At 38.0% G+C, this 14,877-nt stretch overlaps 3 protein-coding genes across 6 annotated transcripts; all 3 read right to left on the bottom strand.

The window, feature by feature from the left end:
* Nucleotides 1-119: 119 nt before the first annotated feature.
* Nucleotides 120-8,340, bottom strand: flvcr2a (FLVCR heme transporter 2a). 4 transcript variants are annotated; one of them, XM_055157491.1, is made up of 12 exons: nucleotides 8,097-8,340; nucleotides 6,491-7,145; nucleotides 5,167-5,308; nucleotides 4,315-4,455; nucleotides 4,111-4,178; nucleotides 3,621-3,724; nucleotides 2,603-2,713; nucleotides 2,295-2,400; nucleotides 2,110-2,221; nucleotides 1,848-1,912; nucleotides 1,139-1,232; nucleotides 120-829 (listed from the first exon to the last, which is right to left on the bottom strand). In XM_055157491.1, exons 2-11 carry the CDS (start codon nucleotides 7,103-7,105, stop codon nucleotides 1,161-1,163), a joined length of 1,536 nt encoding a protein of 511 aa, XP_055013466.1. In that variant the 5' UTR covers nucleotides 7,106-7,145; nucleotides 8,097-8,340; the 3' UTR covers nucleotides 120-829; nucleotides 1,139-1,160. The 4 variants fall into 4 exon arrangements, with proteins under 4 accessions (XP_055013466.1, XP_055013464.1, XP_055013460.1 ...); XM_055157489.1 differs by having other exon boundaries at nucleotides 120-1,232; XM_055157485.1 differs by lacking the exon at nucleotides 1,139-1,232.
* Nucleotides 8,341-10,597: 2,257 nt separating this feature from the next.
* On the bottom strand, nucleotides 10,598-13,072 carry LOC110155639 (jun dimerization protein 2-like). The gene is made up of 4 exons (XM_055158337.1): nucleotides 12,890-13,072; nucleotides 11,909-12,126; nucleotides 11,472-11,576; nucleotides 10,598-11,389 (listed from the first exon to the last, which is right to left on the bottom strand). The coding sequence occupies exons 1-4, from the start codon at nucleotides 12,975-12,977 to the stop codon at nucleotides 11,204-11,206; spliced, it is 597 nt and encodes a 198-aa protein (XP_055014312.1). The 5' UTR covers nucleotides 12,978-13,072; the 3' UTR covers nucleotides 10,598-11,203.
* A 261-nt stretch (nucleotides 13,073-13,333) lies between these two features.
* On the bottom strand, nucleotides 13,334-14,777 carry LOC110155664 (protein c-Fos-like). The gene is made up of 3 exons (XM_055160853.1): nucleotides 14,742-14,777; nucleotides 14,579-14,686; nucleotides 13,334-14,488 (listed from the first exon to the last, which is right to left on the bottom strand). Exons 1-3 carry the CDS (start codon nucleotides 14,775-14,777, stop codon nucleotides 13,820-13,822), a joined length of 813 nt encoding a protein of 270 aa, XP_055016828.1. The 3' UTR covers nucleotides 13,334-13,819.
* Nucleotides 14,778-14,877: the final 100 nt, after the last annotated feature.

Here is a 14,877-nt window from a genome sequence, read left to right as displayed (position 1 = left end):
GTAATCATTGTATTTTAACACGCTTTTATTTTATTTTAATTAATAATTACCCATTATAAAAATAGCTACAGCTTTCCTAGAATAAAAAAAAAAAAGGTTAAGAAAAAAGACAAAGGCCATTGTTACCAAATCACATTAATGTTTATACTTTACAATGCTCATTTCAATGTTAGGCACAGAAAATATTGTTGCAAAGTTGTTCAGTACATGGATACAGACACAAATCTACCATCCAAAGCCCTATATTTGTCAGTAACACACAACACACTGACAAGAACAAAGTAAGTTAACTTATTGCTGTAGGTGAGCAATACAAATATACCCCAATATTACACATAGATAAAGAAGGTCACTTAAGAGTGTATTATGGCATCAATTGTATAAATCGATGCATAGCATCATCACTAGTACAGTGTATAATGATCCTGAGTGGATACAACTGTCAGAGAACCCCTAAATTTAAACATACCTGCATGGTAAGTAAACTATGTGAATAAAAGTAAACCCTCTGTACTAACATTACAAAGGCTATAATAGTCAATAATATATATATATTTTCACAGACAAAAAGAGCCAGAAGAACACAGACAAAGTTGTACTCTGGCTCAGAGTGTAGGTAATGATGAGGTCAAAGTGCAGTTTGCAGATTGAATTACAGTGTGCTACAGTGTGCCACTGAGCTTAATTTAAAGTTGTGTAGCTTTTTTCTGATGTTGCGTTCAGTAACTTATACATTTTATTTGTGCATTTGTGAGGTCTTATCTTCACCAGAACTTAAGGTTTCTGGTGACAAGAACTCTTCAACCGTAGCTCCTTCAGTGTTCAGAGTCTAGTCAGAGGCAAGAAAAATATTTCAATTAGTTTGTGAAGCAATTAAAAAAAAAGATTCATTCATCTTCTCCCACTTTATCCTGAAGAAGGTTATGGGTGACTGGACCCTATCACAGTAAGGAAAGTATAATTTATAAAACCTAAACTTTAAGTGTTACCAATATCCAACTATGTCTTAACATCTTAAAGCAGTTTACCTTAATCTGTTCCTCTGCAAAATAATCTGATATAAATGCTAAATAGCATCACACAAATTACCCAGTGTGTACAAAAACTAGACAAATCACCTCTGTAGAGTGGCCCATACCTTGTAAGGTAAATGTTTTTTTTTAGGGCCGCCAGGGGCCGCTGCGGGAAGTACCACCATAATGCTGTAGTGAAGAAAACACAGGGCCTGCAGACTGCAACAACAGCTTTCAAATCACACATCTGAGAATCTCAATAAACCGCTTCATACCACACCAGACCTATGCCACCAACTATATAAGTGCCCTTAAGCAAGACAAGGGTTTTTCTACCTGGTTAGGAAACAGCCAGTTAATCCTTAGCAGCTCATTTTACTCTTGCAAAGTTTACTGTGTATTATTTCCCCATTATAAACCAAAACAAACATATTATTGCTAAATACATGGCATTGAGTACATTTCCAGAATGTACTCATGACCACACAGGTAGGAGTTGATAATAAAGATATTTCTGCTGAAACGCGGGTGCAGACTTTAGACAAACAGACTTTCCAAGACACCCATCAATTCAAATATATCCAGGCAAATAGGTATTGCTGGCATGCTATCAGACAAAACCATCTGCACTCCCAAAAACCAATGAAAGTGAGTCAGAGAAGTCCCACTGCAACTACATGCCCAAAATTGTTCATGCATCTGTCCAAAGCCATACAATCCAGAGATTAGCAGAACAAGTCTTTGACGCATTAAAGTAGCAAGCAAAAAGGATAGTGCCAGTGCCAGTTTACACTCTCCTTATAAAGAGAGCGTACAGAGAAGGTACATACTCACACTCACTGCCTGCACCAGATTCTGGGTATTGGCTTTTAGTCTTCGCAGATCTGCTTTGATAAATGCTGCCATAATAATAATAAAAAAATTGTCGTTAGTTGAGTATGTTTACATAAGATGAGTAAACATTTGTCACATAATAGTGGTAATATCAAGTAGCAGTTTTCCAAGTATCCACTAGAGGGTAGTGCTATCCTACAACAGTTCACAAAATCCAGATTGATTGTGTTCCTTTTTTAAGGTCACTAATTATAATGTGTACCTGTTACTGCTGTTCCAACGAGTAAGAAGATAATCAAGAACATGTTACCAGCAAAAGTGCCCCATATATCAATAATCTTTCCTTGTGATATGATGAAAATAATGCCAAAGATCTAAAATCAAAAGAAAAATGTGAACAAAACTACAAACAAAGCTACATTTACAGCATGTTATATTTTTACACACCTGAGCTGAACAGTTAAGCAAACCAGAAGACGTTCCCTCAGACTCTGGAAATGTTAGCTCCACAGCAAACTCATACCCCAGAGGTAGGAAGCAAGTCATAAAAAAACTACACAGAGAGAAAATGTAAATGTTAATGTATGATTATTGTATGGAATGAAGAATGAAGTTATCTCCCAAACCAGTAATGTGTTTTGTCTCTCTGGGAAATATACCAAAAACAAACCATATTAAGAAAACTTTTAAAAGCTCTATTGACATTGTGTTAAGCCTGTGAATGATGTTAAAAGTCAGTTTGAAAGGTGACCCACCCTAAAACACCAGCTGTCACAAACACCAACCAAAGATGACCTAAATGTAACGTGAAGGTAAACACCAGCATCCCAGAGAGAGAGAGGATGTACACGGCCAAGGAGGTCTGTCTGCAAATAACAAAGACAAATAACAAACCATCATGAAAGTGTTTAGATACATGGAAAAAACAGGAAGTGCAACAGAACCAAAGTGGAATGGTGTATATCACAGCTGTGAGAGTGAGACTGACATACAGCGCTGGATCTAACCTTGAGGAGGCCCTTAGCAAAATCTTACATGGAGGTCTTAGCCACTTCAATGCCACTCGGTTCACATGCTGCATTATGATGCACACAGCTGTCAGTACATAATTTGAGAGTATATTTTTGATTGAATGTACAGTATAAATTAATGCAAGATATAGTGGTATTGTTTCTTGTTTCACTAGGTTGGGATAGTCATGTTGATGTTGAATCATGTTGATAAGTGCATGTTTGCACACCAAGCTGTAACCATGGACCGGATTCCACTGATTGTTTAACATTTACAGAGATATCCTCATTCATATCCTGCACATTGACAGCAACCACCCAAAGCTGGGAATGAGTAAACACTGTAGTCTTTCCCACTTTCCCAACCTTTACACTTAAAGCACTGAGTTGATAGCATTTGGATCTGGCAGTATCCTTATTAATGTGGGACCCCTCTAAAATTATTATGCACCCCATAGTCACCAATCTTGGCATCTCAACAGCCCCCAAAGTGGAGTGTTTAATGTGCTGTCTTAAGACCCACTTTTATTCTCTGGCTTTAAACATCACGTGAGTTGTATGGTCTCCTGTGTCATTTATTCATTTTTTATTTATTTTATTGGTTTTATTTATTTATTTATTGCTATTTTAAGGTTTAGCTCTAATTTGATTTGACTGGTTTTATTGTTTTAATACTAGTATGTGTATTACTACTACTGTGTATTTGTGCAGCACATTAGAAACTGAAATGCATTATAGAATTAAAATTGGAAAAAAGTCTTACTTGTAAGTCTTGGTCTTATCGAGCCAGATGCCACATATGAGGGACCCAACCATTCCAGTAATGACAATAGTCAGACCAATTCTCCCAGCATTCACCTCTTCACCCTCATAAAAAAAGGTTAATATACATAACTAAACAAAACAAGGAACAAGGAACATGTGGAGTAGCGTAGAAAAACTTAACTAAATATTCAGTCTTAAAACCCTTCTATACAATTTTTAAACCCCTGTGATCAAAAATATTACTACGTGGTATTCTTCTTCTCTTCACCTTATGCTTGTTTAGAGACTGGCTCACAATAGTTTATTTTTTCCTAAAATAACCCAGGATCATAATTGGATAAAATGTTCTATAAAGCCATGCCCTTTTGACAAGATAGTACACAACAACCAATTACTTACACTTTAAGCTCAAGACAAATAAATGCTTTAAATGTTTTCAAACATCATACACAAAATTCTAATGGGACTATTGCTGCATTATGACTTACAGGATACTTTTCAAGAATTATCCGGTTCAGCAGTGTGGACACAGAGTAAAAACAACCAACATTGACTCCTGCAAAGTTTGAAAAAGAAAGATTGGACGACATACATCTGTACAGCAAAGCAATTTAAGAAAAAAAAATATCTTAAAAGGGGGTATATAGAAGAGTAGTTTGGAGTTGTGAGCGAAATATATTCATTAAACTCACCATAGCTGACCACCAGAAGCATAAAGGCCTTGTTTTTCAGTAGTCTTAAAATTGAAGCAGAGTAAGAATACTCATCATGACGGAAGTTTCTGGCCTGAGCTTGGGCCTGGCTTGGTGGTAGTTCAGGCTTTTCCTGGAAGACTAGAAATATACATAGAAATTAAACAGTAGTCATGATATATTTGTTGCATGCAGATGAAGCATTTTGCATAAAAAGGTTTATATTTATGAGTTCATGACATAATAAGAAAAGGTAATATATACATTGTAATAACAGTGATAAATTTAAATTTAAGCAAATCAGTTGCAAAAACAGTACTAGTGTCATGATATTAAAACTTCACATGAATAGACTTCATACTCAATATTAATTCCAATACCATGATGATAATAAAAATATTCTTCAAGTAACAGAATGTAATTTTCCACATTAAATCATAATAATTTCTTTTATATTACCATGTGACCTTATATCTGTGTAATCCCTCAGTCGCCCAGGTCTATGTGTACTACTTGTTCTGATACAGCTCAAGATCATGCGAAAGCTTTTCTTTCCTGTAAATTACATTTTTTAGTACTGATACTTACTCAAATGTGTATCTAGTTTTGGTATGAGTTTTAGTATCAATTAGCATCTGGTTTTCCAAATTTTTGACAACCCTAGTACATTTTTTGTACTTTAAAGAACTTGCCGGGTCTTATAAGTAATTTAACATGATATTTTTGATTTATGGAGATGTAGCTTTGTCCAAAAGGGTTTACTCTGATGTATTACCGATGCATCATTACACCCCTACAAATAACTTATGAGGTTATCTGCAAGTCATTACATCTTGTGTCTTCAGAACTCACCAAGGACAATGAGGACAAAGAGGATGGTGGCTATCCCTGCACTGATGTAGAACATGACCTGGATGTGATGTGCTAGCTCGTCTTTGTCTTCCACATTGGGGACAAGCACTGGGGGGACCAAGAAGCCAATGGCAACGCCCAGCTATGGGGAAGAATCACAGGTGGAGTACAATATAGAGTATTAAATATGAATAGTGATAGAAAATATACAGTAAATCAAAAAAGATGGACCACAAAAAATGAAATACAGATAAAACTACACAAAAAACTAAAAAAAAATAAATGCACACACAAGTTTAGTTGCTTTGCTTTGGTGTGGTGTAAATGTGCCTCTTTCTTTACAAATCACAGATTGAGGTCCTTAATTCTGAAGAGAAGTAAATTAACCCTTACAGTTCTGGCCTATTTCCCCCAAAACACTTGACAAAAATAAGGCTCAATTCAAACTGAGTGCTTGAACCCTTTGGAGTACAGAAAAATGGCTGGACTCTTTCTGAAGCTATGGCACTGTAGTTTTGCTGTCTGCTGTCTGCTGTCTGCTGTCAGCAGACTACTACTGCTACTACTACTATCCTCACTATCAACAAGCTATGCACAATGGAAAACCAGATTTAAAATCCCAGCTGTATTTTTGGAGGTAAATATAAGGTCTGGTATAGCTGTTATCCAACTGAGCAATTCTTGAGTCTCTACAATTCCCATCAAAAAAGCTAAAGCATATATCACCAAAGATGACATCTGTGGACTTGTAATTAGGTAAAAAAAAAAAAAAGGCCAGGTGGAAATTTATTTTATTTATTTTTTTGTGAATTTTAGGGTTATTATTTTTGATTTGTGCGTTTGGAGAACAAACTGGTCCATATTCTTCCTGGAATGGTTGATTTTACTGAAAATATATCACATATTTTCAGTAAACAGCTTTCCATTAATGTATTACATTTCCATGAGCTTCATGGTTCTCTTTTAAACGAACCCTCTGACTCTATGAAACCTCAAAGTTAAGTGACTAAAGATCAAACACTATGGCCCTTATCTTGTCATTCTGCATAGACTGAGTTCAACTGATCTGTCCACTAGGAGTCCAAGATGATACTGCCAGCAGTTTAACAGCGCAGCTCTTGGTCTAATAAAGGGCTGAACGTAAAACAGACAAGTTTTGACCAGGTAAACTAGCTCTTCTGCATACAGTGCATTGTCCATATTTATGGGTTGCAGCAGGTCATTAGAATTGAATGTTTAAGGATAATATTTAATTTTTAATTCTGACTATTTTTGTAAGATTTAGATTATAACAATACAATGCTGATGGGGTGGATGGACAAACCTGGTTTCCCAGAACCCCAATGGAACAGGCAGTGGACACCTCTTTTTGCCCAAACCACAAAGATGCCAGCCTTGATGGTATGCCAAGAAGGTAAACTGTGGCCACTGAACATACAAACTGACCAAAGAAGGTCAAGGGAAACATGTGTGGGTCAGCTGTGCTGGTTTTGATCCAAGCTCCAATGCAGTTGAAGGCTGAGCCCACTAACACAATGTCCCTCAGGCCACGCTTGTCCAGCATCCATGTTACAGGCAGGATGAAGGGAATGTATGTAAGGAGGTAGATCATGGACAGCCAGTCTATTGCCAGAGAGTTGATGCTGTAGAAGTTCATGAAGATGTCACTGATAATGCTGTACTGCAGCCACATGAAGGCGTTACTCATGGAGTACAAAGAGAAGACCAGGAGCATGAGCCAGCGCCGCTTGTACAACTTAGTCTCCAAAAGTGGAAAGAGGTCCTCAGACTCCAGGCTGACACTGTCCTGTCCTGAGGGCAGCTGATGGTTGTGTTCTCCCAAAATGGAGCTGCTTTCATTGTTCAAGTGGGAGTTAGTGCCCGTGATCTTTCCGCGACTTTCCACCCAACTTTTGACATGGTCATCCTGATCACTCATCTCCTCCAAGCACTGTCACTCCCGTTTTTACTCTGTGGAGCTGGAGAGAAAGAGAAACGCAATTTCTTTTTGTGCACTTCAGCGTTATGAGATTTGACCAGGTCCATTCTAACCCACTTTTCCCTGCCTCCTATAGGAGGAAGGCCAACTTAATTCAAATGTAATTACACATAATCACTTAACAGTCTGAAAGCTGTGTCATATTTCTTTCTATTTGAACAACATTACCTATGGAAATGTAATGTTGATGAGATGGCAGAATTATTTATGAGAAAGAGAGCTATGCATTTTATAAGAAATCACAAAGTCCATAAGACACTGAAAAGTCATCAGAAAAGTAGCTTACGGTGACATTTTACTACATGTTCGCTGAACATACAAATTGAACAAAACTGGCAGAACACATCTAATCTACAGGTATACACTGTATAAAAACAGTCACAACAATTTTCAACTTCTACATTATTATAGTGTAATCTTGAAAGATCATTATTACATAGCTTATTTTTGTGTGGCTCGTAGAGTCATACATGGTAAAGAGAGTTTATTGTTTATCTTGCCCATATGCTTTGCCATATATATATATATATATATATATATATATATATATATATATATATATATATATATATATATATATATATATATATAAATAAACCAATTTAAATGTGTTTTAATGCATAGACTTTTGAAGGTCTTCGCATTCAATTGGAGACTTTTTTTTCTACGAGTCACCACTAAACTTTTAGTTAGGTCGTTTAGTGTTGATTCGTAGAAAAACGCTGCTCTCCCCTAAAAGAATGCGCTATTTGCCACTCCTTGCCTATCCAAACATTTAACTTAAAACATAAGTATGGCTGCTTTTTATAAATATTTTGGCAAGATTTTGTAGATGGTCAACCAACTTAACCAATGTCTAGACCCCACTGTTTACTACCAGCGAGCCCAATAATCGTGATTAAAAAGTTTGAACTGTTCAGTAGTCACCTACCTGATGCAAGGCAGCAGGAAATCAGTCACGTGAAAACTACACACGAAGCACATACACATCATAGGATGAATCTCATTTTTCGTTCCTCGCTTCCTTCTCGTTGATTCCTCTCCTCAATTCTGTAGAAAATGGGTAAGGTCCCAGTCACAGAGGAAACAGACTTTCCTCAGGGGCTGACCAAACCCTAACCCTATTATTGGGACACCGCTTAATATGGCGTATTTGATTGACAGCTAAAAATGGAGGATCGAGGAGAGGAAGCAAGGAGAAGGAAGCGAGGAAATAGAAATGAGATATACCCATACACGCGCCCATAACTTTACGTCACTTCCGACACGAGCCGCAAGCCAAAGCGAGTGCGCTCGACCCCTGTACAAGGAAAATGTGAATAAGTTTTCTTGAATTGTGCATATTATAAAAATGATATGGATGGGTTTTTTTTAAAAGCAGGATAGGTCTCATCCGGAGAAGTCACATGAAGCTATAACAAACTTTTGAAAATATTTTAGCATCTGGGTACAGCCAAATTATTAAACATTTGAAAACTTATGCTTCTCTTTAACATAAGCAGTGCCTGTTCTCCTGCTTAATTTCAGAAACTAGGGCGGGTTATGGGAAAATGTAACACACTTATTATCAGTCATATTAACCATTCTGGGGTGAATCTGGACCAGTTTGTAAAAAAAAACTCCAACATTTTTGTGACATTTAGATTTAGCATTTACATTTAACGTTTAACATTTAGTTAAATAAAAATATGAAATATTGCACCTATTTACATTTTCTCCAAGTTGACAAATATTGCTTTAAATGTACAAACAGCACCCCATATGTTTGTACCCCAGAACCACAAATATAATTCACAAAAAAACAAACAGGAACAACAAAACAACAAAAACAGGAAATTGGACAATTTTGCATAAATATTTTCTACGTGACATATGAGTCAGCTTTGACATGGGAATTGTCAGGACATAGCAAGTGTTCTACTGCAGGGATCTCCAACCTTTTGCGTCAGGTGAGCTGCCTTTATGAAATGAAAATGCAGGAGAGCAACAAATTTTAGCGGTTGCAAGAAACTGATTCGATATAAGAGGCACGCCTTAGATGTACAGTTAAATGCTCATAAAACATTAAACTATTTATTAGTGCACAAAGTTCAAAATAACATATACAGTGGTAATTTATCAAATTTTAGTTTTTTTGTACAATACGTATAATTCAGAAATCCTTTGGCGAGCTACTTGTATGAGAGTGGAGAGCTACTAGTTGCTCCCGAACTACAGGTTGGAGACCCCTGTTCTACTGTCTATCGGACGATTCTCCCAGACACCAGCTCCCTATTCTTATATTGGGCTAGAAAAATCCAGGCGGGATTTGAATTTGATGATTCTCTGTATGCTTGTTCGCGCTTATAACGAGAGTAGATCAGACAGCAGAGGTCAACACTACAGAACCTCAGTGAATCACACAACAAAATTCTCTCACAAAGGTGCCAATTTCATTACCTGATTGCCAACGGCGCCAATAGCGCAAGCGGTGCTCACTTCATCCGCGCCAAACCACACAAATGCCAATTTAGAGGGCATTCCTAGTAGAAACACCTGAGCCATTGCAGCAAAACTCTGTCCAAGTATGGTGACCCAGAATAGGTTGGGTCCAGTGCTGCCCACTTTGATCCAAGCCCCTGTGAAATTGAAAGCATTGCCTACGAGTGTGCAAAAACGCAACCCTTTCTTCTCCAAAAAAGTAACTGGAAAGATAAAAGGGATGTAAACGAGCATATAAAGCATAGAAAGCCAGTTTATAGCAAAGGACTTCACGTTATAGAACCTCATGAAGATGTTGCTGATGATGGCGTACTGTATCCATTGGTATTGGTTGAACAGAGCGCATGAACTGTACAGGAAAAGTATCACCCAGCGAATCGGGTACAGGCGCGTACTGGAAACCTTGCCGTGATCCAATGGAGTCACTTTTGAAACTTCTTGCAGTCTTTGTGATTTTGAGAAATTCTCCTCAGCGCTCAGGTCTTCTGTGTGTGCTGAATCCCCATCCATCTTCAGGCAGTAGCAGAGACCTATGAAAATGCCTAACACGCACAAGATCTCAAGCCACCGCTCACCACTCCATTCATATGAGCTCAAATTTAGATGTGATTTTCAGCTGGTGCACTGAGAGCCACAAGCCACTTTAGCTCATCCATTCGCATAGCCTGAAAGTTTTACAAAGTTAACAGGGCAGACAGTTCTCCTAGACACTCTTGGAATTATTATATAATAACATTATGTTACTATCACCTGGAAATATGCTAAAATATGTCCATAAACTTCACGGCAACTTAACCTGACAAGGAACAAACCTACGTAGAAAATCTGCAAAGACCATGTTGTATATTTGGCCACTAGATGGGAGTATTGTTTCAATTTAGAGATATTGCAAAGGAAAAGAAACCTACAAACTAAACTAAACTAAAAAATAATAATAATAACAATAATTCATTAGGAGAGGGAGATACAAAATATTTATTTGATGGCTTGATGCTGGTGAAGCCATATACAAAAGTATAAAAAACATAACTAACAATATAAATTGTATAACAAAAACAAACTGTATATTTGTAAACATTTACATATATATATATATATATATATATACATATAGATATGTGCATATGTGACGCCTGCGCCAAACAACAGAAATGGTATGAGTGTAGTCACCAAATATTCAGATCTCTCTGACTACATGAGTAAGTGTGCTTTTACAAATGTAATAACATTTCTTCCTTAATTTTTTTTTTTTTTTTAACAAACTAGCTTAAGTTGAATTACTCTCAAGTGCAAGATTGAAGAGATGCCAAAGTATCTTTGCAAGGTATTCTGCATCAATTAGTTATCAAAGTAAACAACGTATTTTTAAAAGTACGGCCCAGTTTGTTTTGTCCTTATACCACTTACCCACTCAGTATCAAGACCGATTACAGAAAGTTTACATTTGTCCAGTCAGTCAGTATAAACTCTTTGGATCCATTTATAAGTGCTTGTGTAGTTCTTATACAGCTCAAAGCTAATTGCTGGTGGTTGGCTTTTCCTTCCCTCTGTAAATGTTCACTTGGCCTCCAACTGGTTCAGTATAGGGTTCACCTCGCTCTCTGGAGTTTTCACACTGTCTGTCCTCACTATACATGTTGGACGGTGGCGGTTCAGCATTAGAATCAGCTGCTGTCGTTCCAGTTTCAACTCCTCAATCTGGGCTTTCAATTCAGAATTTAGCATCTCCAGCCTCTCGGATTCCTGTGAAAGGATAATACACATCAGTAATAACTGACATGATTCTTAAGAGAAAATATATGGCATTTCATAAAGTATTTCATACTTTTTGTAGATAATCTGTTCTTTCCTTCTTTTTGTTTCGACACCGAGCAGCTGCTACTTTGTTTTTTTCTCGCCGCCTTTTCCTTCGTTCTTCTTCCTCATCTCTCTAAAAAAGAAAGAATATATATTTTTTGCAAAAATTATACTAATTTAGCTGTGATCTTAAAAACAGTAGTAACAATAGCCATAGCCTACCCTAGCCTACCCATAGGCTATAAATGCAAGAATATATAAATGCACATTTCATAGAAGCTTCTAACATGGCAAAATGACAATACAAATATGATTTTAAAAAACAAACAAAAAAAACGCACGCCTAAACTACAACATGAATAGGAAATATGGATCAGTATGTTTCTGTATCAATATATCAATCAGTTTTATATTCATGACACTGACAGGTTTAAATACTTGTAGTTATGCTTGTTTCCTCCTTACTTCTGATTTGATGACTAGAGGTCTCTTTCCAAGGCTGCCCAGGATGTGCAGAGGAGAAAAAAAAGTCCCAAACTCCTGGAGGTCACCATACTTGAGCTTGTCTGTCAGTGTGGTGGCTGAGATCCCGGCCAGTGGGCCGAGGCTGGGCAAAGAGCCTGCTGTCACAGAAGGATCTGGGATTTGTCCTGGCATTGTGTCAGACTGAGGTGTGACCACAGCTAGGGTAAAGAAAGCAATGAGAAACACATTAATAAAGCAACACTAAATAGGAAATGTTTGGACATTGCCTACCCCTACTGAACGACTGCCTGCAGTTAGTAAGCGTAGTAAACCATCAAAATTAAAATAGCTTAGTTTACTTTGTGTTGTGGAAATTTAGTAATTTAAAACAAACAAAACTGTAACATTCATTAAAATGACTGCGTAAATACTTTGAGAGATTTGACATTACAAAAATATAATTAGCTCAGGAGCCTATAGGCTACATTATGGCTTTCAGTTTAATGGCAAGCCACGCGCAAAGGCCATTGGTCAACGAGAAAGCGGAAGTTTTTCTTCAGTGCGGCATTCACCTTACGTAACTTTGTCATTTTGGAAGACAACTGCAGTGATAGTGTTGCAGCTTTTCATTGCTCGGGCCTTTGCTTTACAAGTTATAACCATGTCATCATAATAATGAAACACAACTCTCACTGGCTAAAATGCGAGACTAAGAACGCTGTGTCCTCAAATTGCTTGCACAACGTGCGTCCATACGAGCATGTAGACAAAAGAAATGGTCTTGGCTGAAGTAAGCTAACAGAAAAGCTCCACTAAGAACGCCAAAGTCTTCGAGACAAAACGTCTAACAAAAATACGAGTGATCTGTGCTGTCTTGTCTTTTCACAAACTATGCTCGTTATGGCCAATGCGTGGCGTGACAATAAACTGTTCAGTGCAAAAATGCTGCGTTCGCCTCTTGAAGACTTAAGTTTTACAAACCTGACTTTGATCCCAGGTGCAACAAATGTCCTTTCTTCTGGTCAGCTGAGGGTCGAGAGTAGATTTTAAAAAGTGGAAATCGTTGCATCAGCTCGATTTTTAAATGTGCTCCAAATCTGGGAGGATTTGGGAATGCGGAAATTAGGCTATGCCAGCCAAACGTAAGCAGGGATGTAAAAAGTGCATAGTGGGGGCAGAAGTGGGGAAGTCGCACCGCTCCTCCCATAAAGAAACACTGATGCTGCAGACTGCAACGACACACTACGGCTCATGTGGCTGCAGCTAACGACCTCGAAGCGGCAGCGACTATGAAGTGAAGGAAGAGTCAAAGAAAAATAACCAAACACTATTGTCAGCGTACATTTATTGTAGAGATATTCAGCAGCACTGATTAGCAATCAGTGCTGTTTTAAAAGTTAACAAATAAGTTAAATCCAAAGGGTAAAAAAATAAATAATAAGGTACATCTTGATAGATATATAGTACTGTAAATAGCACTGGATGTTTTCATGGAAAACTTTTAACATTTTAACAATGAGGTCAAACCACAATCAATGACATTGAGGTATGCAGGTATTTATGAATGGGTGTAATAGAACATTTACATCAATCTATACACTGTAGACACTATAAACACAAATACTGTAACATTAATGTCCACATTATATCCTAGATCTAGTAAAAGATCAAATATATATGAGCCTCAGAATTATGTGATATTCTCAGCATGCGTTTTAAAAATACATGTTCGTTCAGTCCTGTTCAGTGAATGCCATGCTTTGAGCTACATCACTCTTTTTGCTGTGTATCTGGAAAAAACATCATATGTTTGTCACACACAAGACATTTCATGAGTGTATTACAGCATACTGTAGTAAATACTATTTCCAATTCAAGAATCAGAGAGCTGAGAAAGGTTTCCTTTGTCAATTATAAGGCTAGAAGAGTTGGGGAGTTGAGGATATCTACGGACTCGGCTTTGCCAGTGCCAGCTTTATGGTTGTCTAGTTCGTCTGTGAGTGAGTCCAGCTCAGGACAAGCAAACGTGAAGACAGACAGGTAGCTGCTGCAGGTTGGAGTGGAGGTCACCACAGGGGTACTCAGAGGCTCCAAATCATTGGAAACAGACTTATACAGGGTTTCCCAGTCCGACACCCCAAGAGAGCTGCTCAGATCTATGTCTGGCACCGACCGAGCTGTCTCCATTGGAGTTTTCTCCTCAAGACTGGGCAGCATATTGTCCAGGAGCCCCTCCTTAAGGTCCAGAGATGGTTCTAGATCGCATATGTTGATTTCTGCACTGGAGCACAGCAAAATATTTGAGTTCCCAGAGATGGCTGTGGATGGATCACTGGGTATGTCCATGTCCTGTAGTGAAGGAGCCTCCTGGACGCTATCCTCTGGAAGCCTGTCCTCGCCTGCGGTGGACAGAAGCTCTGGAGATTCTGTCGACTCCTGGAAAATAGATTCCATTTCCTCTGACATTTGGCACACTGGTTTATGTGTGGCAAGGATAAACTCAAGGCGTTCTTTTTCTTTGAGGAGGATGGCTATTTCTGTCTCCAGTGCTGCTTTTTCCTCCTCCAACTTGTCGGTCTCCTTTATATAAACAACATCCAGAATCATCCACATGGGAAACACACAGTAGGTGCAAACGACAACTGACTAAATGCATCACTGTTTACTTACAGCTTGCAGTGTGTCTGTCAGTTCTCGCCGTCTGTTGCGACACTTTGCTGCAGCCATTTTATTCCTCTCCCTCCGTATCCTCTTTTTCTCTTCCTCCTCTGGAGACAGCTGCCATGTAAAAGAATAAATTTGTTTACTTTAATTTAAATTATATGTTTCATACTGTGTCAATCCACAATTTAAAGAATGGCAAAAGCATGTTTTGCTGCAGTGCGTCTAAAAATAGACCATTGTTGCAGACTTGCTGTGACCTGAATACAAATTGCCTGCCTAAGAAAGGCACACAGCCAGCACACGGC

This window comes from Boleophthalmus pectinirostris, unplaced genomic scaffold, assembly GCF_026225935.1.
Source record: "Boleophthalmus pectinirostris isolate CB_2022bp ecotype Guang Dong unplaced genomic scaffold, ASM2622593v1 HiC_scaffold_10, whole genome shotgun sequence".
Taxonomy (NCBI): Eukaryota; Metazoa; Chordata; class Actinopteri; order Gobiiformes; family Gobiidae; genus Boleophthalmus; species Boleophthalmus pectinirostris.
This window is presented reverse-complemented; position numbering and strand designations above follow the sequence as displayed.

Bases quoted from the DNA above. Each gene is read 5' to 3' on its own strand.
- flvcr2a (XM_055157485.1), bottom strand. From the start codon at position 7,105: ATGAGTGATCAGGATGACCATGTCAAAAGTTGGGTGGAAAGTCGCGGA. The intron at 5,309-6,490 runs GTTTGTCCATCC...TCTTCCCCATAG, and splicing joins TTGGGGTTCTGGGAAACCAG to CTGGGCGTTGCCATTGGCTT. The intron at 2,222-2,294 runs GTGTGTAAAAAT...TTTTGATTTTAG, and splicing joins TGCTTAACTGTTCAGCTCAG to ATCTTTGGCATTATTTTCAT.
- LOC110155639 (XM_055158337.1), bottom strand. From the start codon at position 12,977: ATGCAACGATTTCCACTTTTTAAAATCTACTCTCGACCCTCAGCTGAC. The intron at 11,577-11,908 runs GTAAGGAGGAAA...TTTCTTTTTTAG, and splicing joins CTCTAGTCATCAAATCAGAA to AGAGATGAGGAAGAAGAACG. The intron at 11,390-11,471 runs GTATGAAATACT...ATCCTTTCACAG, and splicing joins GAACAGATTATCTACAAAAA to GAATCCGAGAGGCTGGAGAT.
- LOC110155664 (XM_055160853.1), bottom strand. From the start codon at position 14,777: ATGCTTTTGCCATTCTTTAAATTGTGGATTGACACA. The intron at 14,687-14,741 runs GTATGAAACATA...TTTACATGGCAG, and splicing joins TTAAATTGTGGATTGACACA to CTGTCTCCAGAGGAGGAAGA. The intron at 14,489-14,578 runs GTAAGTAAACAG...GTTTATATAAAG, and splicing joins TGACAGACACACTGCAAGCT to GAGACCGACAAGTTGGAGGA.